A 24,959-nucleotide genomic window follows, 5' to 3' on the forward strand; every position below is an offset into this window, starting at 1 on the left:
GATTCTCTCTCTGTCTCTGTCTCTCTGTATGCCTCTCTGTCTCTCTCTCAGACACTCCCCCACTTGCTTGTGTGCACACACAAAAAGGTTCAATGTACTCACCGGCTTTCCTTTGCCATACCCCACTCATCTGCATAGTGCTTCCTGAAATCATTTCCAAAATAACCTACTTTTTTTCCAAAATTCTAATGTCTGTTTCTGGGGAAACCCAACCAGAGACATTTTGCATCTGTGCACTTTTTACTCTTAGGACAGCATTAAGGAGGTCAGAGGTAGTTGGAGAGGCAGGCTTCCTGGTGGTTAACAGGGCATTCCCTAGATTCAGAGTACCTCACCATGTCCTGGCTTTGTCACTCACTGGGTATGTGATCTTACATAAGGCACTGAACCTCCCTGAGCCTCAGTTTCCTCATCCATAAAATGGGGCCCATGATAAAAAATAATACCTACCTTATGGCTTGTGGGGAGAATTAGATGAGTAATCCATTTATTACTTTTGGAATACTGAATAGCACATGGTAAGTGTTCAGTGAAAGTTAGCCATGGCTACTTGAATCACAGAACATCAGACTGGAGAAGTTTACAGGTCACCTAGTGTGACCTCCTCATTTTCCACATTAAGCAACTGAGGACCAAAGGGACATGAAGTTGTTTCCTCAGGGTCTCAGGGCTAGTGACAGCAAGACCCAAAGATCTCTGTGCCTGGGGCCTCCTACCCCAAAAGTTTACCTTCAGAACAGTCATATCTGTAAATAGTCCATCAAGAAATAGAATGATCTATTCTAGTCCACCTGGGTGGCACCTAGGTGGCTCAATTGGTTAAGCATCTGACTCTTGATTTCAGCTCAGGTCATGATTTCAATGTGAGATAGAGCCCCGTGTCAGGCTCTGCTCTGACAGTGTGGTCATTTACATTTGCTGATTCTTAAAAAATTCCTTGGCAAAAGAAGGCAGGAAATGGGGAGGATTTATGTAAGATTTCAAGGATCTCATGAATTTGAAACCAGAAACTTATTTTAGGGAATTTAAAAAAATCTACTCTGTAATGCCCTAGGCAGAATGTCCTTGTGGGGACTATATGATTTAGACATGAATGCTTTCTTCTGCAGAGTCCTCTGAGAACCTCAGCTTAACCTCCTGGTCTGGGAAGATGACAGGTTCTGGCTGTGCAGAGTGGAAGTCCTTAGAGTATTTGACAGCATTTATCTGATTGTAGCTCATAGCGTTGGTAGTATCCGCTAGCTTACAGAGGTTTGTACTAGACCTAATAAAATAAAAATACATGTTTCTATAACAGCCCTTCGCTTTTTGAAGTTTCTCTTTTTTATCCACTGTTCCACGTAAGCCACATCTTCTCATCTTACTTTTGACCTTAAACGATGAAGGGGCAAAGCACAAGGAGATACCAGAAGAAGAGAATTGGAGCAGACCTCACTAAATGAAAGCTCTCCCTCCTGTTCAGCTACTGAGATCAGTGGAATAAAACCACATTAAAGATGACCTCTGGCCCTTACCCTCCAGAGATGACATCTTTCAGCGGCAGCGAGTGCGCCTCCGTATAAATACACAAAACATTACAGAAAGGAGAGCTCTGTGGTGCCAAGGCCTGTAAATATTTGTCTGAGAGTCATGTTTCTATTTATCTTTGAGTATGTCTGGCAAAGGAAATCTGGAGAGAATTTCTTAAAAGGTGAAGCAAGTTGGTTTGTGAAAGTGGTGTCATTTTATCTATTCCAATAGCTTCGGGGAAATCTCTTTGGTCTCACAGTAAATAGTTGCCTCCAGATCGTCAGGTCATGGGATTTTTATTCCTGAGCTTCAATTCCAACTACACATCTCGAACCTCACTCACTTCACCAATGAAGAATTCTTTCCAATCTGTCTTTTACTTGTTAGCTAACCAAGTATTAATACACTGAGCCTCTTTTCTTCTCTGCCTTTCCTTAACTACAATTGATAATAAAAGCTGTAACAAAATAAATTTATTATTATTGTTATTATTATTATTATTTTAAAGCTCCCATGGAAGCCAATTCTAGTTGGATATAGATCAACTGTGTGCAAATGGACAGTCTTCAAAGCTTAACGCAATAAAAATAACCTTTACTCGGGACCAAATGATACATGATACATATCCTAAAGCTCTTCCTAGTAGTTTTTATGGTTAAATTACTGTGATTGAGCATCAAGCTTGCTTAGATTTCACTTCTCCACTTCCTTGCCTTTATCTTCTGTATATCACATTGCAAGGCAAGTTTTTAGTTTACAATTCATTTTTCCTTTTGAATAGTGATTATATGCAGTTCCAGGAGTCACAATGCTGTAGTTTATAATTCTTCCAAGCAGGAGAATGACAACACGGCAATATAGTGCAGAAATAGCAATAAAGAGAAGGGGCTATTTGCTCAGGTGTCTGGGAGAATAGAGATGTTTATTTAGAATGTGTGCTTAATATGGGCACTAATATGAGCACATGCACCTAATATGAGCATATATCTCAGGCTGGGTTTTCCCCAAAACAGACATGGTGACTAGCTGAGTACATGTAGCTAATTTTGGAGGTAATACTAGGGCCTACTGATAAGGGAATAGGGAAGTAACAAAGGGGATGGCAGAAAGCCAACACAGGTGCGTTGTTAAACAGGTTACTGCTGTGGGCAGCAAGGGCTCAATCCCATGAGATCCTCTGGTAGGCTGCATGGAGCACATATCAGAACTGTCCTTTGTTATATCCATTGTCTTCCTTTTATCAGCCATCCAAGGCCAGAGAGTCCAAGTAACTAGCAATGAGAAGGCATTGGTGTGCATGGGAATGTGAACTTCAAGGAGTTGTGGGTGGAGCATTGGCAGCATCTGCTACTCACCCTACTTAGAGGGATAGCCAAGACTGGTTGAGCTCAGGAAACAAACACAAGTGCAGCCTCAGAACTGGAGGTAGTGGTCCACACCTGGCTCACTTGTTTTCCACCTTGGTCTAGGTCAGTTCTTCTCTATTCTTCTCATTCTTTTTTTATTTTTAAAGTATTATTATTTACTTTCAATTTCCCTGAAAGATTAAAAATAGATCAAAATAATTGGGAAATAATAATTATAAGCAAGAGAACATTCTTAGCCAACGTACATGAATGAATGCAGTGGAAGAAAAAGTCTCAGCCAAACGAGAGCCTTTCCCTACCCCACACCCCCCGTGTAGAACTGCTGAAATACTCTAGCTTTGTAGCACTTGGTGCCATAAAATGGGTCTTTTTTTAAAGTTTATTTACTTATTTGGGGGGGGGGGTAGAGAGAGAGAGAGAGTCAGAGAGAGAATCCCAAGCAGGTTCCATACTGTCAGCATGGAGCCTGATGTGGGGCTCGAACTCACAAACCATGAGATCATAATCTGAGACAAAATCAAGAGTAAGACGCTGAACTGACTGAGCCACCCAGGTGCCCCATCATCAAATGGATCTTGACCAGAGAAATATCCTGTATGGTAGCATGAATTTTTTTAGCTGATTGTATATTTTATAATTAGATTGAAGAATAAAACCTCATCATGTCTCTCTTGTGTTATTGGGTTGCCTTCGTTGAGTGTTTTTGGGGAACACTGGCTCTCTCATGCCAGCTCCTGGGTCAGTCTCTCCAGCACACTGCTTCACCTTTGTTACTATGTTTCTGCCCATAAATTTCAGCTCCAACAATCATCAAGTTCATTTGTCAAATATTATTACCCTCTGGTAGGGGTGAATGAGGTGAAAGTGTTCTACTGATATCTCACAGCCATATCAAACTCTGTGTTACAAACATAAGCAGTTCTCAGGCTGAATTCTGTCACACATACTAACATCCATTAGCAAGCAGTCATAAAAACAGTCAGCTAGTCTAATCCTGTAAACTCAGGATGCTCCTCCATCTACAGGCACTCCAACAAACACTTTAGAGGAAAAGTTCATTTTCAACAGCCAGTCCTCTAAACGGGTCAGGTCATGGAGTTGTCTCTACAGTGTGTAATTGTGCTGTCAAAGCTGTAGGCCTTGGCTTAGCAACCAAGGTCTTAGATGGCTAAGCTTTCCAGAATCTATAGATTCTCATATATCTCACATGCAAAGTGGATGGGGCCTGTATAATCTCTTTAGCCAACTACAAATCTTAAATAACCTCTCATTTCACCAATAAAGAATTATTTCTAGGGTCTCATTGGCTTGTTAAGTAATCCTCTGCTATTCAATAATTGGTGATATGTTGGTATAGCCATCTCTGGAAGGTGAATACCTGATTAGGGTACTTCATCTTAACCAATTGCCTCCAGGTTATATACTGAGGCATGTGCGCGTGCACACACACACACACACACACACCCCACATTCTTAAAAACCATATCACAACCTGGACAATATTCCAAGATAACAGAAACTCTTCATAAATCATGATTTCTCTTTCTTGACAAAATATTTCATTAATTTGAAATTTCCTTTTGTCCTTAGTCTGAAGTTTCAGTAAAGAAAATCTTAATATTCTTCACAGTATTGATTCTTTTACTTTGTTAAAGAACTTACTTTAGGAATTTTTCAGAACTGATTTGGTCTGTTAATGAAAAAAAGAAAATCAGATTTTGAAAATCCTGTTCCATAGTCCCTTATCTCATTCTCCTTCTCAGGTAAATTTTGAAAGGCTGCATCCTGCCATGGATTTTTCATTAAATTTTCTCATTGGTCCCTGAAAGTATAAGATAAAACCATGATTGCATGAGTTAGAATAAATCTTATAGAAGAAAGTGATTTCCTCTAACCTCACATACAATATATTTAGCCTAATAACTTGGTGTTAGAACTGTTCCCAAATTACTTAGCTGGTACTTCCTACTATCTGAAAATGGTAATTTTATGCTTTGACCACAATTAAGTTTTGAGTGTCCATATAGAGCTAAGAGAAAAATGTGACTTATAGGAAATGCCAGTGTTTTCTTACAAGTTTACCCTTCATTTTCCAATCCATAAAGCTTTTGTACTACCCGGTGAAGTGGAACCCCAGCCTGCAGGAGGATGTGCTCAAAAGGCTCAATTGTGTGTTTTGTAGGCATCGTGAGAGTGGGGTTGGAACTGCCTTCACAAGGTGTTACTATTCCTTACCTTTTGACACACCTGTGGCTGTGTGGAGGCTCTCAGCACCTTCCAACACTCTCCTTCTTGCCTCCCGCATCACTCTTAATACTATCTAGTGGGTGACAAAGAATCCCTGAAAAGTTTAGCATTGATGCTAAATCAATGGTAATTAGTTTCTCATTATTTCTCCAAAGGTGAACTGCTATTGGAAAAGAGGTGTAAATAATATTAGTTGTTGCTACCAGTTGGAGCCTCAAAATACCCTGTAATTTTATTTGTGTTAATGAGGCAAATGATGATTTCAGAATAGAGGTTGAGCAAATTCAAAGGGATTTAATTTTGCATGTGTACTATTGAAAACAAAAAGTTGAAATGGTAGGGAAAGATCAAGAAGGAAAGAAAATCCAACCCATTTAATAGAGGTATTTAATACCCTTTTATGTGTTGCCTTTCAATCACACCATTTCTTGTCAACCAGTCATAATGTAGTAACTAAAACATCAAAACCTATGGGCTGAGTGAACAAAACATCCATACAGTGTTGTTTAAAGAAAACCCTTGTCTAAAATGATTTCCATTATGGCTGATTTATCTAGATGCATCAATTTCCCAAGGTTGTGGGGCCTCTGTAGACCCTGACTCTGTTTTCCGCCTAGAAATTAACAGATCTTGGCACAGACACTGCACTATTTAAATTATTAAGAAACATCAGGGTAAAATTTTAGGCATCTTAAAGACATAAAATGGACCCACTGAGGTCTCCCCTGACCAGTCCTTCTTCTGGGAAGCTTAGGAATTATTATGCGTAATGACTTTGCTAGTGGTTCTGGCCTGTGTAATTAAGATCCAAATATAACTCTATATTCATTCTACAACTAAATTTCTTATCTGGACAAATGACCCATTTATGAAAGCTCATAAAGTATTGTAGGCAAGTCATTACGTACTTAAAAATCTCCCTAATAAAATGTACCCAAAGACGTTCATATCTGCTTTGCTAATAATTTTCCGAAAATATCCCTTAACATAAGTAACTAGAAAAATACTGTATATTATTATTCAAGAGGAGAAAAATAGAACATAGATTCATAATTATAAATAAGTACCTTTCTTTGATTTCATCTAGTGAACATATTAGCATTTTTCTTCTATCATTTCAATTCCCAGATGTGATAGCAGAGTCACCATTACATCAACATAATCTTGCAAGCTTGTGCATTCACTGCAGAATGCAAAATGTCATGACATTTCTTATAGAAATATGAAACTTTTTTTTTTGCACGTCTTGCTATACATCAAAGGTGAATGAAAAGGATTCCAGGGCATACCAGAATTCTGAGTGGAAGAACTGGAGTGGCCAGACTCACGGAAATACACCATAGCTAAAGGAAACAGAAACTTTTGTCTTTTCGTCATTTTATTAACTTCTCTAAAGTTGTTGATTATGGAACTCCAGTGCTATGGAAATGGTCCAGTGTGCCTCCTTAAGGAGAACTCCCATCATACCAAACCAAAACAGGGAAAAAGTGGAGGTAGAGGTGGTAGAGGGAAGGAAATACTGCACAAGGGAAAACATTTATCGGTGGTTGGGAAGGGTTATTAAATATTAGGTTGAGAGTTCAAAGAATCTTTAATAGAATTTTTAAAAAATATAAATTTCTGAGAGATTTATGTTTCAATCTAAAGGCAGGACACAATAATTTATGTTTGCAGATATTTTTTTAGGCCTTAATAATATGCGTTCCAAGTATGATCAAGTTCTTGAAAGATTCTCAGATTACTGAATTATAGTTTTTGAGTAGAAGTAGTTCACAGAAATTATTCCATAGGGTTTTACTCTCAACCCAAGAAAAAACTCACTTGCAATTTTGACAAGAAGGGACACCTCAGCTTTTGTCTCAGCCTTCTCCCCCCAAAAAAGCACCTGACTTGACTTTCACCTCACCAAGTAGCATGTTCTCAACTATATATGTCCACACATGTGGTCATGGCAACCAATTAGCCTAAGTCAGTCACTTAGTATAGTTATTAGAAACATCATAAGAAGCTGCTTTAAGCCTTACATAAAGCTATACGTATTGCTGGATTTTTCTTTATTATGAAATAATTTTTTTGAGCTCTACTTGGAGTTAAGCTGCCTGTTGTTTGTGTCTAAAGTTTTACTGATATAAGGGTTAACATGAGCAGAGATCAGAAGTGGGAAAGTTTAGTGAGTAATAATCTCAACTCTTGTTACTCAGAGTGGAGTCTAAGATCAGCAGCACTAGTATCATCTGAGAGTTTGTTACAAATGCAGAAACTAAGACCTCATTCCAGACCTACTGAATCAGAATCTGCTTTTTAACAAATTCCCCTAGTGAAATGCCTACACAGTAATGTTTGAGAACTAGTATAGTCTAATTTCTGGAATACATTGACTATGGGTCTAAAATATATTGGGGCACCTGGGTTCTCAGTCGATTAAGTGTCTGACTTTGGCTCAGGTCATGATCTCACAGTTCCTGAGTTTGAGCCCCGCGTTGGGCTCCACGCTGCCAGTGTGAAGCCTGCTTTGGATTCTCACTCCCTCCTCTCTCTCTGCCTCTCCCCCACTCACACTTTCTTTCTCAAAATAAATAAATAAACTTTTCCAAAAAAGTAAAAAATAAAATAAAATACAGACACAACATGTGCATATAGAGACAGAAAAAATAGTCCCACTGTGAAACAGTTGAGATTCTGAAGTTGACATTTCATGTGAGCAGAAGAATAAGGGTATTTATCATGATGAAAGGAGTCCTGTGTTTAAACAGGGAAGTTTTGTGGGAACGTGCAGGCATTGATGGAAGAGCATGGACTTCATCATCTGTCCTCTTCCTGGTTTGTTACTGACTTCTGTGTAGCTCTGGAAGCTCTGCTTCTTCAGGTATCCATGTGTTAAGTGAGAACAATTTCCTCCCAGCCTTCTCAAGGTTGGAATTCATTCCATGCTATCTTGAAAAGTAGTACTTGAAGTGGTATTATTGTCTAGTCACCTGCTACTATCAATGTACCCAGATCAACTACCTTAACATCACCTGGGAGACTGTTAGAAATGCATAATCTCAGCCTGCCCCAGATCTACCTAATAAGAATTTGCATTTGAGCAAGATGCTCAGATGAGTGGATGCACATTGAAGTTTGAGAAGCACTGGTTCATACACTTTCTGAGACAGTGAGCTTCCCATCCCAGGAGAAGTTCAGGTGGAGCCTTTTTGAGCCAGATCAGAGATGGTAGGGAGGGGAACCATGCTTGGGGTAGTTGGAACAGATATCTACCAAGGGCAGTTGCACCTGTAGGATACCTGTGCTTTTAGCAGAACACTAAAATCCAGAAAAGTAGTATGAAGATTGGCCCAAAAGGCTCCTTTATAGCTTCTGCAGCTAGGCATGAGGTAGGGATCTCATGATGAAATGTTAGTTGAAAAAGGTGGAGGAAACTTTGATAGCTCTTTGAAATTATGGGAAATAAATCTCTAGCATAGAAGCCTTGCCTAATCATTGGTTTCTTACTGTGTCCTCAAAAACCTTTCTCAATTACATAAAATGACATGTGTTATATTAATATAGGTATTCTTTTCCATGTCAAAGATATGCCCCACTTACAGAGAATCCCAAAAAGAAGAAACAGTGATATGGAGAAAGAAGAAAACAGTGGGAAGAAATCCTTTTACACGCTTGAGAGAAATATAATGCTTGGCTGTAGTAATAAGTTTCATCTGAGACAGAATTACAACCTCTTATGGATGGTTTTTATTTTGTTTGTCTTTAATCAAGATGCAACTGTGAGATTGTGGTTAAAAAATAAATCCTTCACTTTGTGAAATTATACTTTAAATGAAGTCAAAGTTTAGCAGAGCTAGTGAAGCTAAAAGTATTCATCTCTAAATCAAGAATTGTTCTATCTATCCATTCATCCACCCATCTGTCCTATCTTGCTATATTTCACCCATCTATCCATGCATCCATGCACGTGTGACCCTCTCATTGACTCTCTTAGTGCATACATTAACTCCTTAAGGGTACAAAGACATTTAGTTTTAACTATTTATTAGTGAATAATGGGTACGTCACATTCTGTAAAGCTTGGTCTTCTCATCCCGATGGTTTGTTCATCTCCCAGTGCTGCAGCCAACTCCACAGTGTATTCAACTGTGTATACACTGACCCTCAGTGTATACATTGAAGGCCAGCTGCCTCCTCCCCTCTTTGTGGTTCTGGTAGAATTCTGGTTGGATTAATGCAGTGATCACTGGGAAATGTATACAAATAAGTCACATCCTGGGGCCTGAGCTGTCAGACATCTCCTTGCAAACTGGCTGCTCAGGTCTTTTTCTTTTTGCTTATTTCCATAATAGACTCCAGTTGATAAAACTCTTCACAGTGATTGATGGACCACAAAGCACAGCCATTTTCAGGCCATGAGTAGCAATTCTTGAACTTGGAAAATATGACTACGATCAATTTCCTTTTCCTTTTCCTTTCCTGCTTTCCTTTATTTTAGTCATTCCTACAGGGTGCGTCCTTCAGACACCTCTTTCTTAGTCATTATCCCCTAATTAATTCCCTTGTTAAATATAAAGTGTTCATTAGGCTTGACTAATGTCTTCCTTTGTGACTAAGGAAAGAAGAATTTATTACCTTTACATATTGACTCACGCTGCATAATCACAACTCATTTTATTTAAAGCCCTTATTCTTTACAAACCACCCTGTAGTTTAGGTCCCAGGTAACTGTCAATAGAATCTCACCTGACTCTCCTAAATATGAAATAGAGTCAAGTGTTTGCATATATAATTGACTTAAGAAGTGGCTATATTCATATAGAAAACCATCTCTTTTTCTATATGATGCTTTCAAGTTCACACCATGAAATTATGGAGGGGCTGAAATGAAATTGCCCATTTTGTGGAGAGAACATGCTGACATTGTAAGAGATGGAAGAGAGGTGTCAAAAAAGTCTGCAGGAATAAAAGTTACATATGTGTTGATAATCTAGAAATCTTCTCTCTTTATAATTGTGTGGTCTGTGACAGATTAACAAGACCGTAGCTCATCTTAGTGGGAGACAGTCTGTGCTGGATATGAGGTGGAGGCAGGCTGGGCAACAATGGCCTGGTGCAGCAGTGGGGGTTGGGGGGAACCAATCTTGGTTACAATAAACTAACACAGTGGTTCTCAAAGTATCCTGATCGTCAGTCATCTGAATAGAACAGAGCAATGGTTCCAAAGTGTCCTAATCTTCAGTTACCCTGTTAACTAATCTTTAGTTTAACAGCAGATTTATCATTCTTAGATATGGTGGCTAGTGCCTAGATGGGTTTTCATGCTGATAAAGAGTTCTTCGTCTCCAACCAGTTTTTTCTCAAGGACTGAAAGCATGCTCGGGATGGACTCTTCACCTGTCTCCATCTTCTCTCCTGACCTCACCACCTCTATGTTGCAGCAGGAAGTACAGTAGAATTTTGAGTCAAGAACAGTAGGGTTTCTGTCTAACCTTCCTGTCGGCCATTGTGTGGCACCCTATCCCAGCTGGGGAGAGTAATAATAATGCCTCCTGTGAGTCTTACATGGTTATTTTGAGAGACAGCAAGGCCCATGTGAAACCATCCTGGAAGCTTTAGAATTTCTTAGGTGGCATCTTTATTCTTATTTGTTTTATTAAGCCATAGGAAGATAGAAACCTGATAGATAGCTGAAGCTTCTGGATACTCTGGTATTTTGTCAGTATCAATGGTCTATCAGTAAATACTTGTTGAATATGAATTTTCTCTCTTCCTTCTAAAAGCTGTTTGGTTTGTTAGTGAGGCCTGGAAGGAGATGTGAGACTGGTTGGCTGGGAAATTGTCAACTTACTCTATAGCTCCCAGTCCATAGACTCTTAGAAAATGTCACCTCATCATCTAAGTGTGTCAAGGCTTCTGGGTTGCTCCTCTATGAGAACATCTGTGTTCATTGTTTTGTGGTTATTTGTTGTTAATGGGCTTTCTTAATGTTTCTCTAGAAGTCATATCTTCAACTTTTTAATTAAGACAGATATTAAGACACAACTTACTATTAAGAGAATGCAGGGACTGACTCAAAACCATGAGTTTTAGATTTGTATTAACAAAACTTTACATGGTGCACAATCTGTGTGGGGCCTTGTGCTTGGCATGGAAGACAGAGTCCCAGGGCCACCATTTTCTCCCTGAGTTTTCACTTTCTTTTAAAAGCAGGTTTTTTTTTTAACATTTATTTACCATTGAGAGACAGAGAGGAAGAGTGTGAGAAGGGGAGGGGCAGAGAGAGAGAGGGAGACACAGAATCTGAAGCAGGCTCCAGGCTCCGAGCTGTCAGCACAGAGCCCGACGCAGGGCTCAAATTCACAAACTGCAAGATCATGACCTGAGCCAAAGTTGGATGCTCAACCAACTGAGCCAGCCAGGCGCCCCCTAAGTTTTCACTTTCTGAATTTCCTCCTAGTTGTATGTTCTTGACAGCCTCTCCTTGGCTCTGAGCCAGGTCTCAGTTGTTCAAGTTGTTCATGGTCTTGAGGATGCCCTTTCTTCCTTCTTGTGACTTCACAAGGATTTGCTTGCTTTGTTTGTTTGTTTTTGTTTGTTTGTTTCTCATTCTTACCAAGACTGACTTGGGATGACCATGTATTTTATTTCCTTAGAGGTTCTCCCAAATTAACCCCCAGGTCTATTTTGCTTTAATGGTTTTACTGCCAGCGACATCAAGGTAAATAGTAATAACAGATGTCTTGGGTTGGTTCTCCAGAAGCAGACTCTGAAGTGAGGATTTGGGGAAAGGATTTATTAGGAAAATCCCAAGAAAAACTCAGGTGAGATGTGAGGCACTGGAACTGGAAGGGAAAGGTAGACATTAAGCCAAATCCCAGGTGACTGCAAAATCCCATGGTGGTAGTTTCCAGATGATGAAGTCACACTTAGCATTTTTCTCAGTAGGGTAAGGGTATGCTAGTATTTATCCTACCCTTCCACACCCTGCTCATCAATCATTCATTAAGGACTAGCACTGGGATTTGACTTCCAGCCTCTTTCTCTTCCAAGTGCTCTAGCAAAGTGGGTCTATGATAGTTGCTGTGTGGGAGGACCAAGGGCAGGGGCATGTGGGCATGGTGAAGGATGGGACACAGATGGAGCCCTGTGCAGTCACAATGAGGAAAGCTCAAAGATCTACAAGTCCTATACTTGCAGTGCTCTACGTCCTCAGTGCTGTGAGCACACAATCCTTCATCCAGGAAGGCCTCTCCCTGCAGGCACAGTTAGATCTTGCCAGTGGTTTTGAGCTGTGGGCCATTCATACTCACGTGGGTAATTTACTCCTCAGGGGATCTGAAATGATGACTCTTCTCTCAGTTTCCCCTGGCTCTGCCCAGGAAAGTTCATCACACAGCATTCCCACATACATACTCCTCACCCATGGGTGCCAGGGATGTAACATGGGCCTGATACCTGTCCTTAATTATAAGGAAGATGGAGAGGGGATACAAATTAGAGGTAATCAGACTTTTGGAAAGTCATCGTTTTAGGGACTTTTTGTTCCAGTAGGAGCTTTCATATTACACAAGTGTTTTGCTGTTGATAAGAGGTTTTTTTTTTTTGGGGGGGGTGGTTCTTTTTTGTTTTTTAAGCTTTTATTTACTCTTGAGAGAGAGAGACAGAGCATGAGTGAGGGAGGGGCAGAGAGAGAGGGGGGGACACAGAATCCGAAGCAGGTTCCAGGCTCTGAGCTGTCAACACAGAGCCCGATTGGGGCTCAAACTCACAAGCCTTGAGATCATGACCTGAGCTGATGTCAGATGCTCAACCAATTGAGCCACCCAGGTGCCCCCATTTTTCTTTTTCTTAACCTTTGTTTCTTCCTTTTGCTTCTACATAAAGGGAGTTTACAGATGTAGACATTTTGGAACAGAATGAACATTCTTCTGGGTGCAGCAGGTTTATAGTGACTGTTCGTGTTTTCACATATGTATAGTTTACAGTTAAACATTCCTACCAGTCACATGAGCAAGCTTGGGCAAAAAGAAAGTTTTTCTCTGTGCTTGTTCTGACATTTTGCATCCTAATAAATTCACAGTGGAACTAATCCAGCTGTCTTCTTGGAAAATATAAAGTTTGGAAGAGGATTGCTACTATTCATAGCTATGTAATAGTTTGTTTTATACTGTGTGGAGTTGTAGTTATAAACATGAAAACAGCTGGCAATAAATGACTTTATGACAGCTATTTCCAAGGTATAATGAAGAAAACAAAAACAAAGTTATTGCTTATAATTATGGTGCCTGGGTGAGCTTGCACAATGTACTTCAAACATTTCACTGGCCAATTCCATGTGATCTCATTCACAGTCTCCTCTAAATGACCTTGGCCTTCAGGTTATTTAGCCTTGGAGATGGGAGCCTTTGCATTTTCCAGTGCAATTTGTTAAGGAGAGAGCATCCTTTGCTCTGTTCACCCATGTAATGTGGGTAAAAGTGGAATTAAAGAATTTTATTTATTATTGATGAGGTTTTATATGAGAAAAATAAATGTTTGAGGGAAGTAGATTGTAAATATTCTCAAAATTTTAAATGCACTTTTTTTTTAACCCAGTGGTTAAAGAAGTTAATTTCGTTTCTAGAAATAGATCCTACTAGAAGACTGTTAAGTACATAAAGGCAAGTCAAGAATGTGTATTGCAGGTTTGTTACAGCAAAAGTTACAAACAACCTACATATTCATCAATGTGGCAATATTAGATGAACAGTGTAACCATGCCATAGAATAGTAGGTAGACCTTACAAACATGAGGTGGATCAATGTGCCCAGACATTAAAGGGTCACCAAGATCGAGGACATGAAAAAAGAAAGCTAATATCAAAACATCAACTACAGGGAATTCTCTAATTTGTGTAGAAAAAGAATATATGACAATGTTTATATATGCCCTAGAATTCAATTGTGTATTCATTCAAACATTCAGCTATTTATTGAGTTCTAGGCTACATTTTAGGTGCCAGCGATACGACAACAAGTAAAACCAAAGTCTTCTTGGGAGTTGCATGCCAGTGGGGGAACTGAAAGTGAGGACACAAAGAACAGCAAACAACTGTGTGTCAGGTGGTGTAGGAGTCATAAAGAGATACAAAGCAGCCTAAGGCAATAGAGGGTAATTTAGAGGCCAGAAAGAGCCTCTTTGAGGACGTGACATTTGATCAGAGGTCTAAAAGGAACATGTGCCAGGCAGTGGGGACAGCGAGGCCAAAGTCCATGAAGCAGGATTGTGTTTTGTGTGTTTGGAGAGCAAAAGGAGGCCAGTGTGGCTGCAACTCTGTGAGCAAAGGGAAAAATGGAAGGAAAGGAGCGGGGAGAGGAAGCTAGGAGCCAGATCACTGGGAGCTTGAAGGCCATGGTCTGGACTTCAAGTTCTATTTAAAGTGTGGTGGGAAGTGAGTAGAGAAGTGAGATCAGGAAAAAGACCCAATTTTATTTAGGCTTTAAGATGTAAATATGTGGAGTGGGATGCTGCTCACCGTACTATTGACCATGATGGCCTTGGAGGGAGGGCATTCTAGTTTAGTGAGAGGAAGGGAGGGATGTGACTGTAGGAGAAGTTCTCACTGATTTCTGCCTACACCAGTCTTGTTTGAGACTTTGGGAATGTATTCAAACATTACTTATATAATTAAGAAGTATTAAAGGCAAAACATAGAATCAGTTATTCCTTATGCAATAAATAGATAGATAGATCCCTTATGTAGTATTCCTTTCTGTGATCTTGAGCAACTTTGTATCCATGACCTTACTGGTCCCCCATGTATATTAAAAAGGGTAATATGTTCTTTATCACAAGATTGTTCATGAGAATGAATCAGGTAATATACATAGAGCTCTTAGCCCAGTGCTTGGCACATTAGAGTAATTAAAATAATGGCAACTCTTATTTTTGCCATGCTGCCACCCCCCATGTCCAAACACTGTAAGGCACTCAGGATGCAATGGAATTCCTTGTCTCTCTGTTATCTTTATCCTGAGCTATAGAATATGATAAGAGGCCATTTTGTAGCATCATAGAATTAAATAGCTGAATAAAGCATTTAATCCAACAGTGCTCTTTTCATAGATAGAAAAACAGAGGCACGGAGAAGATACACTGGTGGTTCTCAGATTTAAAGCTAATGAGTGACTCTGATCTCTTGCATTCCAATTCAGATTTCTACTGCATTAGTATTTCCCTAATTTTAAACATTCACATTTCACCTTCTAATATGATGATTATCTAATATTTTAATTGCCTCTTTAAGTACTTTTATTCTCAAAGGAAACTATAATATTACCCTAAGTGGAAAACTAGTACTCCTTCTTATAATTCATTACAATGACTTAGAGTTTTAGCATATTCATATGATTGCTTTTGCCACAGTAATGCTGTGTAACAAACAACCCCAAAACTTAGTGACATAATGACAAGCACATCTTCCCTGCTCACACACCTGTGGGTTCACAGGGATGACACAGCTGCCCTAGGCTGGTTTAAGATTCTACTTGTCTCAGCCTCAGGCTTCATGAGCCATGTTCTTCTCATCGTTCTCCTCTAAAGTCAGGAATATAAAAGTTCAACTCTAAATGTCATGTCTACTATTATCCCATTGACCAAACTAAGTCATATGCTCAGTCTATCATCAGTGATGCAAGGAAAATACATCTTCCCCTAGTGGAGCAGCAGCAAAATCACATGGTAAAGCATGTAGGTAGAAGGAGGGATGAAGCCTTGAAAAAAGTAATGGGGATATATGGTATATCAAAATAATATGTAGACATTACAGTGAAATGAGTAATGACTATCTATTTGCCATGTCAAAATATCTTGAATACTCCTAGAGTTAGGCATATCACAGTTTGATAAATACTCAAATACCCTGCATTCTGGATAAGGGACTATGGCACAACCCACTATGCTGATAACTAAACACCTAAAGACAAAGAATGGTACCCTGATGTTCATTGTTTCTAAGATGCTCATTTTCTCATAACCCATATCCTATCTTCTTTGAAAGTAGGATGTCTCTTATAGCCTGGGATATTTTACAGTCAATGATAGTCGTGGGGTGAGTTTTTGCTGCCTGTACATGGGTACACTTGGTTATCATTCCCAGTGGACTTACTGTTCAGCTGCAACCTCTTGACTTTCAGTCTGTCAACCAATTAGGGGCCATATGAGAAGGAGGTGTGTGTTTGGCTGTTGTCTGAAAACTTTTGTTGGCAACAGAGATGGAGCCAGCTTCAAAATTTTCAGAGAAGGAGTTAGAAGCCTAGAAGAAAAGTCCAGAGTCAACAGTGGAGCTCTTGTGAAGAACTGGATCAACAACACCTTTCTTGAGAGCACAAAGATGAAACTGTGGAGAACTCTTGCCTATGATTCTGCAGTGAAAAGTGATTCAGAAGTACGGGACTCTGAATGTGGACAAGTTTTAGGAAAACTTAACCAGTTTATCTCTTTTAATCTATTCTTTAGAGCAAGATGTGATTTAAGAAATTATCTAAATAAAGCCAAACTAGCAATTTCAGTTAAGTATACAATAAAAATCTAAATGGTAAGAAAACATGTGTTATATTTCAACTTATAGAGCTTCCTCTTAGGGGTACACAAAGTACAACAAAATAATGGTGTTTTTTACAATCAATGGCTTCCTCAGTGAAATGGGACATATAATTAAAAATGGTTAAATGGAAGGTGTATCAGGTAACATGCTTTTGCTTGCAAATAATGGAAAATCTAACTAAAACTGACTAAACAATAAAGTGTTGGCTCAGCAATTGAAAGATTCTCAAGACTGGGAACACTTTACAGTTAATTTACACCAACAGCTCACAGATATCAGAACTCTCCATCTCTCCTTGTAGCTAAGGGGGATGTGTGCTACTTAGTTCAATCGACACCTTCATGTGCAGTTGAAGGTGGAGTTAGTCCTACCCAGCCAGCAAGGCTGTTGCATAAGCAATGGGTAGATGGCAAAGAACATAGATAAAGAAGAGAGAAAGTGTATGGAAACCAATTTGACAATAAACTTCATATATTGAAAAAATAAATAAATTAATTAAAATAAATAAATAAATAAATAAATAAATAAATAAAACTTGATTTCTAAGGACTGGTGGTCCTAAAAAAAAAAAAAAAAGAAGAGAGAAAGAACTTCCCTCTTTCCCACTTTACAGGAAAGCATTAACCAAGAATCAAGGGTCAGGGAAAAACAAGGGATGGTTATGATGTTGGCTTAGGGCTTATTGCCTGAGTTTTGAGGCACTATTAGAATCAAGATAAGGCAGTGGGGGTATTTCCTTCCTTGCCCTCAAATGGAGAAGTGGAAATAGATGTTCAAGAGAATGGGAGGCATAGTCTACAGCCTTAAGGATTTCAGTGTTTTTACAAATGTACTTGAAACCAACATGCTGGGTTAGGGAAGTATTTTCCAGGTAGTGGCTCAGTCTACAATTTCACAAAAGAAAAATCCTGTCTCACTCTCCAAGTCAAATTATCATTTTCCCCCAAGAAAGCAAGTGCATGTTGACATAGAAAAATATGCTGAAAAGTCAAGTGTTACGAAACAAGTTTCTGATGGCTATATGCTGGGGCCTGATTAGCATGGAGACTTTTGCTCCTGGGGCTTCTGTAAGGAGAATATGGAGCCTTACAAATTTGGCTGGTGATGTCATTCCCCAAGTTCCACAGGTGACTGCTGAGTTATGTGCACTTGAAACAAACCAGGCTAATTGGCTGGGTTTTGGTACAATCTATCATTCTTCCACAGAAGAGGATTTTTGTGGGAGGTCGTTATGTTAACCACAACTTTGAAATAAAGAAATCCCATGCTACTCACTTCTGGTGACACCATCAGAAATTTATTATGGCAAAGAACACAGACTATGTGCTGTAAAATCCCTTAGATGAGCTCACTTGCTCACCTTCTTTCTCAATCTGTCTCTCCTTTCTCCCCCCATCCTGTCTCTCTCTCTCCCTCTCTCTTTCCCTCCTTCCCTCCCTCCCATCCCTCTCCCTGTCCCTGTCCCTCTCCCTCTCCCTCTCCCTGTCCCTCTCCCTCTCCCTCTCCCTCTCCCTCTCCCTCTCCCTCTCCCTGTCTCTCAATAAAAAGTGATTAAGGGAGGAGATTTAGTTTGGATGAATTACATGCAAGGTTGTTTTACATAACACAAACTTTTTCCATGATACTGTATTTCAGTCTCTGCTTTATCATTGCTTTTGTTTGAATGAATGCAATAATATTACCAAAGCCATCCTCCATTACACCACCATTTGCCTTCACATTCAAGGCAACGATGTCATTTTCCGATGAAGCTATTTGTCCTTGTTAACAAAGGCAAGGCAGTTGGTACATTCAGACTCAATTACCAAGTTGCATGATTGATTCAAAGATATTGCTGGGAGCTGAGGCAAATGAAAGTTGCCATTAACTGTTCAGTATGTTCTCTTCTGCTAGATCTAATGGGAAAAAAAGACTCATATAGCTGACCCTAAGAGGGAAACGGAAGGGAGTTAGATCAGTTACCAAGGAAGCAGACTCTGAGACAAAGATTATGGTGCAAGATGTTTATTAAGATGTGCCCTTGGGATCTACACCTGGAGAAGAGAGGGGAGGGAAGCAGGAGTGGGTAGAGGGAAAGACGTGCTATGATGCAAGTCCAGTGATGGCTTCACTGAACCCGTTGGGAGCTCTGGAGCTGGTAGGGCCCTTTAGTGTTGCACTGAATTGAGCTAAGATGAACCAAGGCCTTGCCACTCTGTATTAACTAGTCTTTGGATGTGGACTGTCCGGAAGGACTATGACCCTGAGTGGAGTAGCCCTTTGCATCTGAGGCAATCCCTGGAAGAGTTGATAGAGGCTGTCTGCTGACAGCACTGCTGGGGTCTAGACCCCAGATTCTAGGGCAGTTGTCCTCAACCAGAGATGATTTTGACCCTAGGGGACATTTGACAATGCCTAGGAATAGATTTGATTGTCACAACTGGGGGGGGGGGGATGCCACTGGCATCAAGTGGATAGAGAGAGTCCAGGGATGCCACCAACCATCTCACAATGTACCACACAGCCCCCAACAACAAAGCGTTATCTGGTCTGAAATATCAATAGAGCTGAGTCTGGGAAGCCCTGCTGTAGGGCAACAATTTCCCCTTGATGGGGAGCTTGGTGGGCATGCCAGTGCCCACCTCAGGAATCAGCATTAATCGAGATATTACTATCTGTCAGATTCAATGCTCTGTGTTCCTTATTTCTCCTAAGCTTCCCCCAGACCCTTTGAAGTGAGTCTCATTTCCTCATTTGTTTCCATTTACTAATGAGGGAACTGATGTTCAGGAAAGTTCAGTAAACTACCCAACATCGTGAACTGGAAAGATGCCCAGGTGGAATTTACAGTGGGCTTGCTTGTCGAAAACATGGTATCTTCTGGCCTCTGCTTGATGGCTCCGTGTAGCAATTCTCAAACCTTTCTCTTTCTCTATTGCAATCACAAGATGGGTGTTTACGTGTTCAGTTCACTCTCATGGAATTCCTGGGGCATGAACTGTAGACTCACTTCCCTCTATCTCATTTAAAAAGCAGAGTGGAACATGAGTGAGCACGGCACACATGGGGATGACCCTGAATCCTCTCTAATTTGTATTTGTATTTTCAGATAGGCCATCCCTGAACTCTGAGCCCTTTCTATTACTATCAAATTGCTTACAGTGAGCATGCAGCTGGTTTTCACATGGAGAGAAAGGCCTGTCAGTGGTCTTGGTGAATGCCTTTAAAAAGATGAGAATATTTCCAGGAGGATTTGTTTCACACTCTCTCAGTCATTTGAGCGTCTGACTTCAGCTCAGGCTCAGGTCATGATCTCACAGTTCGGTTTGTGAGTTCAAGCCCCACATCAGGCTCTCTGCTGTCAGTGCAGAGCCCACTTGGGATCCTCTGTCCCCGTCTTCCTCTGTGTGTGTGTGTGTCTCTCTCTCTCTCTCAAAAATAAAACATAAAAAAAGAAACAGTAGCACTTCACTGTTCCTGGTGAAGGAACAGAAAAAAGAAACATCATTTTGCAGACATATAGGTGAGCTCAAGAGTTCAGTATTAGTCTTTCTCAAAAATATCACATAAATTGTGACTTTTTAAATTGGACATCCATGTAAAGGTAATAAACATACAGTCTATAAAAATGTTAAGGAAAATAAAATATAGTACACACTTAACCCAAAGATATAAAGAAAAAAGATAGACATTGCATCATTATGGAGCTCAGTAATAATGCTTGTTATGACAGTCAAACAGCTGCAGTTCTTAGATTCAGTAGCACAGTATCAGTCACATGTTTCAAAAATTCTGTCATTGATTTCTACAGCCCATTTCTATATGTTGAATGCTAGCATCTTCATTTTCAACTTAAAAATAAAAAGACCAGAAAGATGAAAACAACTTGATTAAATTTACACAGAGGTACATTGGCAGAGGACATTGCTATGCTCAGATCATGTTCCTCTGTTAGAGAGCCTAATTTAGAGTTAGCTGTATATTCACATTTGTTCCTACACTCTTCCAGTCAAATTCTTTAAATATTGCTAGGTAAAATATGGGGTCTTAGTCATTTGGGCTGCTATCACAAATTACCACAGACTGAGTGGCTTCAACAACAAACATTTATTTCTCACAGTTCCGGAGGCTGGGAAGTCTGAGATCAAGATGCCAGCAGATCTGGTAAACCTGGAAAGGGGCTTGCAGATGGCTGTCTTCTCATCGTAACTTCTGGAGGGGAAGAGCAGAGAGTGCTAGCTCTCTTCCTCTTCTTATCAGAACTCCAACCCTGTCATGGGGCCTCTACCATCCCCCTCCTTAACTTCCGAAGATTCCACCTCCAGATACCATCACGTTAGGGTTTCAACATATAAATTTGGGGAGACACAAACATTCAGTCCGTTGCATAAGGTATAAGCAGTAGTGTGTCTGTAAATGGTGAAAAAACTTGGGTGCCTTGGTGGCTCAGTCAGTTAAGCATCCGACTCGTGATCTCTACTCAGGTCATAATGTCACGGTGTGTTGACTGCTTGGGATTTTGTCTCTCCTTCTCTCTGCCCCTCACTGCTTGCATTCTCTCTCTCTCTCTCTCAAAATAAATAAGTACAATTTAAACAAACCTGACTCTAAAAAATGAGTATGTATGTATGTATACATGTATTTAAAATTTTACTAATAAAAAGAATGTTTAGCACACAACTTACAAATAAAAATAAAATATACAATATATATTACTTATTATATATAATACATTTATTATACATTTAATAATAAATTCTTCATTATAAATTCTATACAGCAGATTGATTCTTACAAAAAACTTTTGTAAATGTTACAAAAATTTTGCATCTATAGCCAACCTGTGGTTTCCACTGACCCACAAGTATGGTCCAATATGAAGGTTGATTAATGTTTTCAAGTTTTAAGCTACCAACATGACCACTCTCTCTCTGTCTCTCTCTCTCCCTCTCAAAATAAATAAATAAGCATTTAAAAATTTATAATATATAATATATTTATATGTTATATAACATATGATATATTTATAAATGTATATGATATTTATATTATATAGAATATATTATTCATTATTTATATTATATTACATATTATATAAATGTATAATAGACATAGGTCTTCTCAAGAGCAGAGGTAATAGTAAAATGTGGCAAACTAGGAAGTGATGAGATGATTTCTGAATATTTGTTTTATATATAACATTTCATTGCAGGCTTATATGACTCAATTTCTTAATTATAACTAGATTTAACAGTTGGTTCACAAGATTCCTGGAAATCTGACAGTTGACTCTTGGGAGCTGATGTGATTGCTGCTGATAAGAAGTTTTCAGTTTTGATACATCCATTTCCACAGTGTCTCCTTCTCCAACTGAGTAGGGTTTCAGAGGTCTGAGCATATGAATAGAGAACATCCCATATCAAGCAAATAGATACTGAAATAGATGATGTCAGCAAAGTTGTTCCTTTAAAATTTATTGTTATTTTTGTGGTTTATTCACAGGCATTTCCCTGCATCTCAACCGGCATTTATGGTAAGTGATCTAGCTTTTGATAATGTTTGTATTTCTTTATTTTGTTGTTAAAGGCAAGGCTAACAGGAGAAATAAGAGGTCCTCTGATGGATATAGTTTTCTGTGCTTTAAAGAGACTCAAAAGGCAGGTAGAGTCTCTGAGTCCTACTGTGGACTCTGAAGAGGCTATTCAGGTATTCTGTGTTCTTGGATTTTATTGTATTGGATACCACCTGTAATGATTTGATACACTGTGGCACAACGTCTTTGGTTAAATGAAAAATCTTGCTTTAGTAAGATTTGACCTCTAGGGGCGCCTGGGTGGCGCAGTGGGTTAAGCGTCCGACTTCAGCCAGGTCACGATCTCGCGGTCCGGGAGTTCGAGCCCCGCGTCGGGCTCTGGGCTGATGGCTCAGAGCCTGGAGCCAGTTTCCGATTCTGTGTCTCCCTCTCTCTCTGCCCCTCCCCCGTTCATGCTCTGTCTCTCTCTGTCCCAAAAATAAATAAACGTTGAAAAAAAAATTTAAAAAGATTTGACCTCTAATGGGTTTTCTTTCATAAAGTAAGGCTTTTCTCTTACGTGAATCATTATGCATATAAAGCCTAGCATTATCATTATTTTGTTGTGAGCTACAAAATAATAGAAGCATTGATATGTACGCACATGCATGTATCAGTATATTTAATTAAAAAAAAAAAAACCCTAAGAAGTGGCTGTTGATAAAAACAAATTAATTTTTGTGATCTTCACATATATATTTTTAGTCTTGAGGGATTGTTTTAAATAGTGACTGCTTCACTTACAGATAGAGGCAAAATGTTCTTGTAATCACTCGTTTTCACTAACCTAAAGCTCTCTAAACATTATTTTACCTACAATGACATTTCCTGGTGCTTTTTTCCCTCAAGCCATTATTAAATCTGTTTTACAATATTAAGGTAACATGGGGTTTAGTTTTCATTTTAGAGTTTTCTAATCAAGAAAAATAGATTAGACCCTTATGAACTCAAACTTCTCACATGGTGACTCTTAACTGAAAAATAAAATATGTACAAATGTAAAGAAATAATTTAAATTCATCACTCCAGGGAAGAGATATCTAGAATGATGTCAAAGGTAGGAGATGTATTTCTTCTTAATATGGTATTTATTTTGAAGATCTTGGTGAGAATAAAATGGAAAATATAAGCCTGAATCAAATTAAATGAGGAAGGATTTGGTCACATCATTTTAGAATTTAAGGCATGCCTTTTTTCCTCTCTAGATTCCACTATAGCCTATGTTTATGGAAGCACAATGGACACTGGGTTGGAGAGGGATAACTGAACCATCTGTATAATCTCTATCATGGCAATTCTTCCTACCTTAGGGATGCCTAGTTAGAGATCTTAAATATTTGTTTAAAGCAAACAGTAAAATACAAAGTTTTGCCTGAGCAAGAGCCCACATCTCCCTTTCATCTTGTCTGGAGTCAAGCATCTCCCCTGCTTGTGCTCCCTCTCTCTCTAAAAATAAAAGACAGAGAGAGAGAGAGAAGGAGGGAGAATCTTAAGCAGAATCCGTCCTAGTGCAGAGCCCTACACAGGGCTCTATCCCACAGCCCTGGGATCATGATCTGAGCCAAAGTCAAGAGTTGGCTCCTCAACCAACTGAGCCACCAGGCACCCAATTATTCCAGTTCTCTTGTGGACCATTTAGCATTTTGCAACTTGGAATTTATTTCCTATGTCCCTTGTGAAGTCAGCTTTCTGATTAGTCCTTGATTCTCTCCCAGTACCCATATATTATAGATCAGTCCTTCTCTCACTCTTGCTCCAAACCCTGCTCTGCTCTTCATTATCCAGATAAGTTTTACTTTTCTCTCAATTTATTGGATTTGAAATAATACTTTATTTAAATAAATTGGTCCACAGCTCAAAAGAAAAGTTTTAAAAAGGAAACAAACAAAATCCACAACACTTTGTAAGTCATGTGAGAATGGATTTAGAGAAAATATTCACATCAATCTCCTGGTTCTAGGCCCCCTCCTTTCTTAATATATTTTCTACCATACTAGATTAATTTTTCTAAAATACCACTGGGTGCATGTTTCCCGTCTGCTCAGGAGCCTTTGATCATATTCCATTACTTGCAGGTTAACATTTACTCTTTCTGGACTGAACAATAGGTGCCTTATGTATCTCCCTAAACCAGTGCTTTAACATTTGTGAAGAGAGGGGCTCCTGGATAGCTCATTCGGTTAAGTCTTTGACTTCCACTCAGGTCATGATCTCACTGCACCTGAGTTCAAGCCCTGCATAGGGCTCTGTGCTGAGAGCTCAGAGCTTGGAGCCTGCTTCAGATTCTGTTTCCATCTCTCTGCCCCTTCCCTGCTGGTTCTCTCTCTCTCTCTCTCTTTCTTCCTCTCCCTCCCTCTCTCTCTGTCTCAAATATAAAATAAAACAAAAAAAATTTAAAAATTTGTGAAGGGAGAAGACATCTCTTCTCAAGGATGTGAATTGGTGTGCCAAGAAATTTGTATGTGCTTTGTTTTTATATCTGTATTTTTTAATTTATTTTGAGTTTATTTTGAGAATCCCAAGCAGACTCCATGCCCTTAGTGCAGAGCCCAACATGGGGATCGAGCTCACGAACCATGATGACCTGAGCCTAGATCAAGTCAGGTGCTTAAACAGCTGCACCACACAGGTGCCCACTTTTGTGTCTTTAAAAGGATGATTAACTCTACAGCATTTCCTAAGGTTATTTGATCTTTGTTATTTTCTCAGCTT

At 39.4% G+C, this 24,959-nt stretch overlaps 1 protein-coding gene across 1 annotated transcript in view; it reads left to right on the forward strand.

Moving 5' to 3' along the window:
* Positions 1-24,959, forward strand: part of MACROD2 (mono-ADP ribosylhydrolase 2) — a 2,047,020-nt gene that overhangs the window by 1,454,221 nt on the left and 567,840 nt on the right. Inside the window, 1 exon segment of the mRNA XM_043602917.1 lies at positions 22,178-22,208. Within this exon segment, the coding sequence (XP_043458852.1) occupies positions 22,178-22,208 (31 nt within the window).

The sequence above is a fragment of the Prionailurus bengalensis genome, chromosome A3 (assembly GCF_016509475.1).
Source record: "Prionailurus bengalensis isolate Pbe53 chromosome A3, Fcat_Pben_1.1_paternal_pri, whole genome shotgun sequence".
NCBI lineage: Eukaryota > Metazoa > Chordata > Mammalia > Carnivora > Felidae > Prionailurus > Prionailurus bengalensis.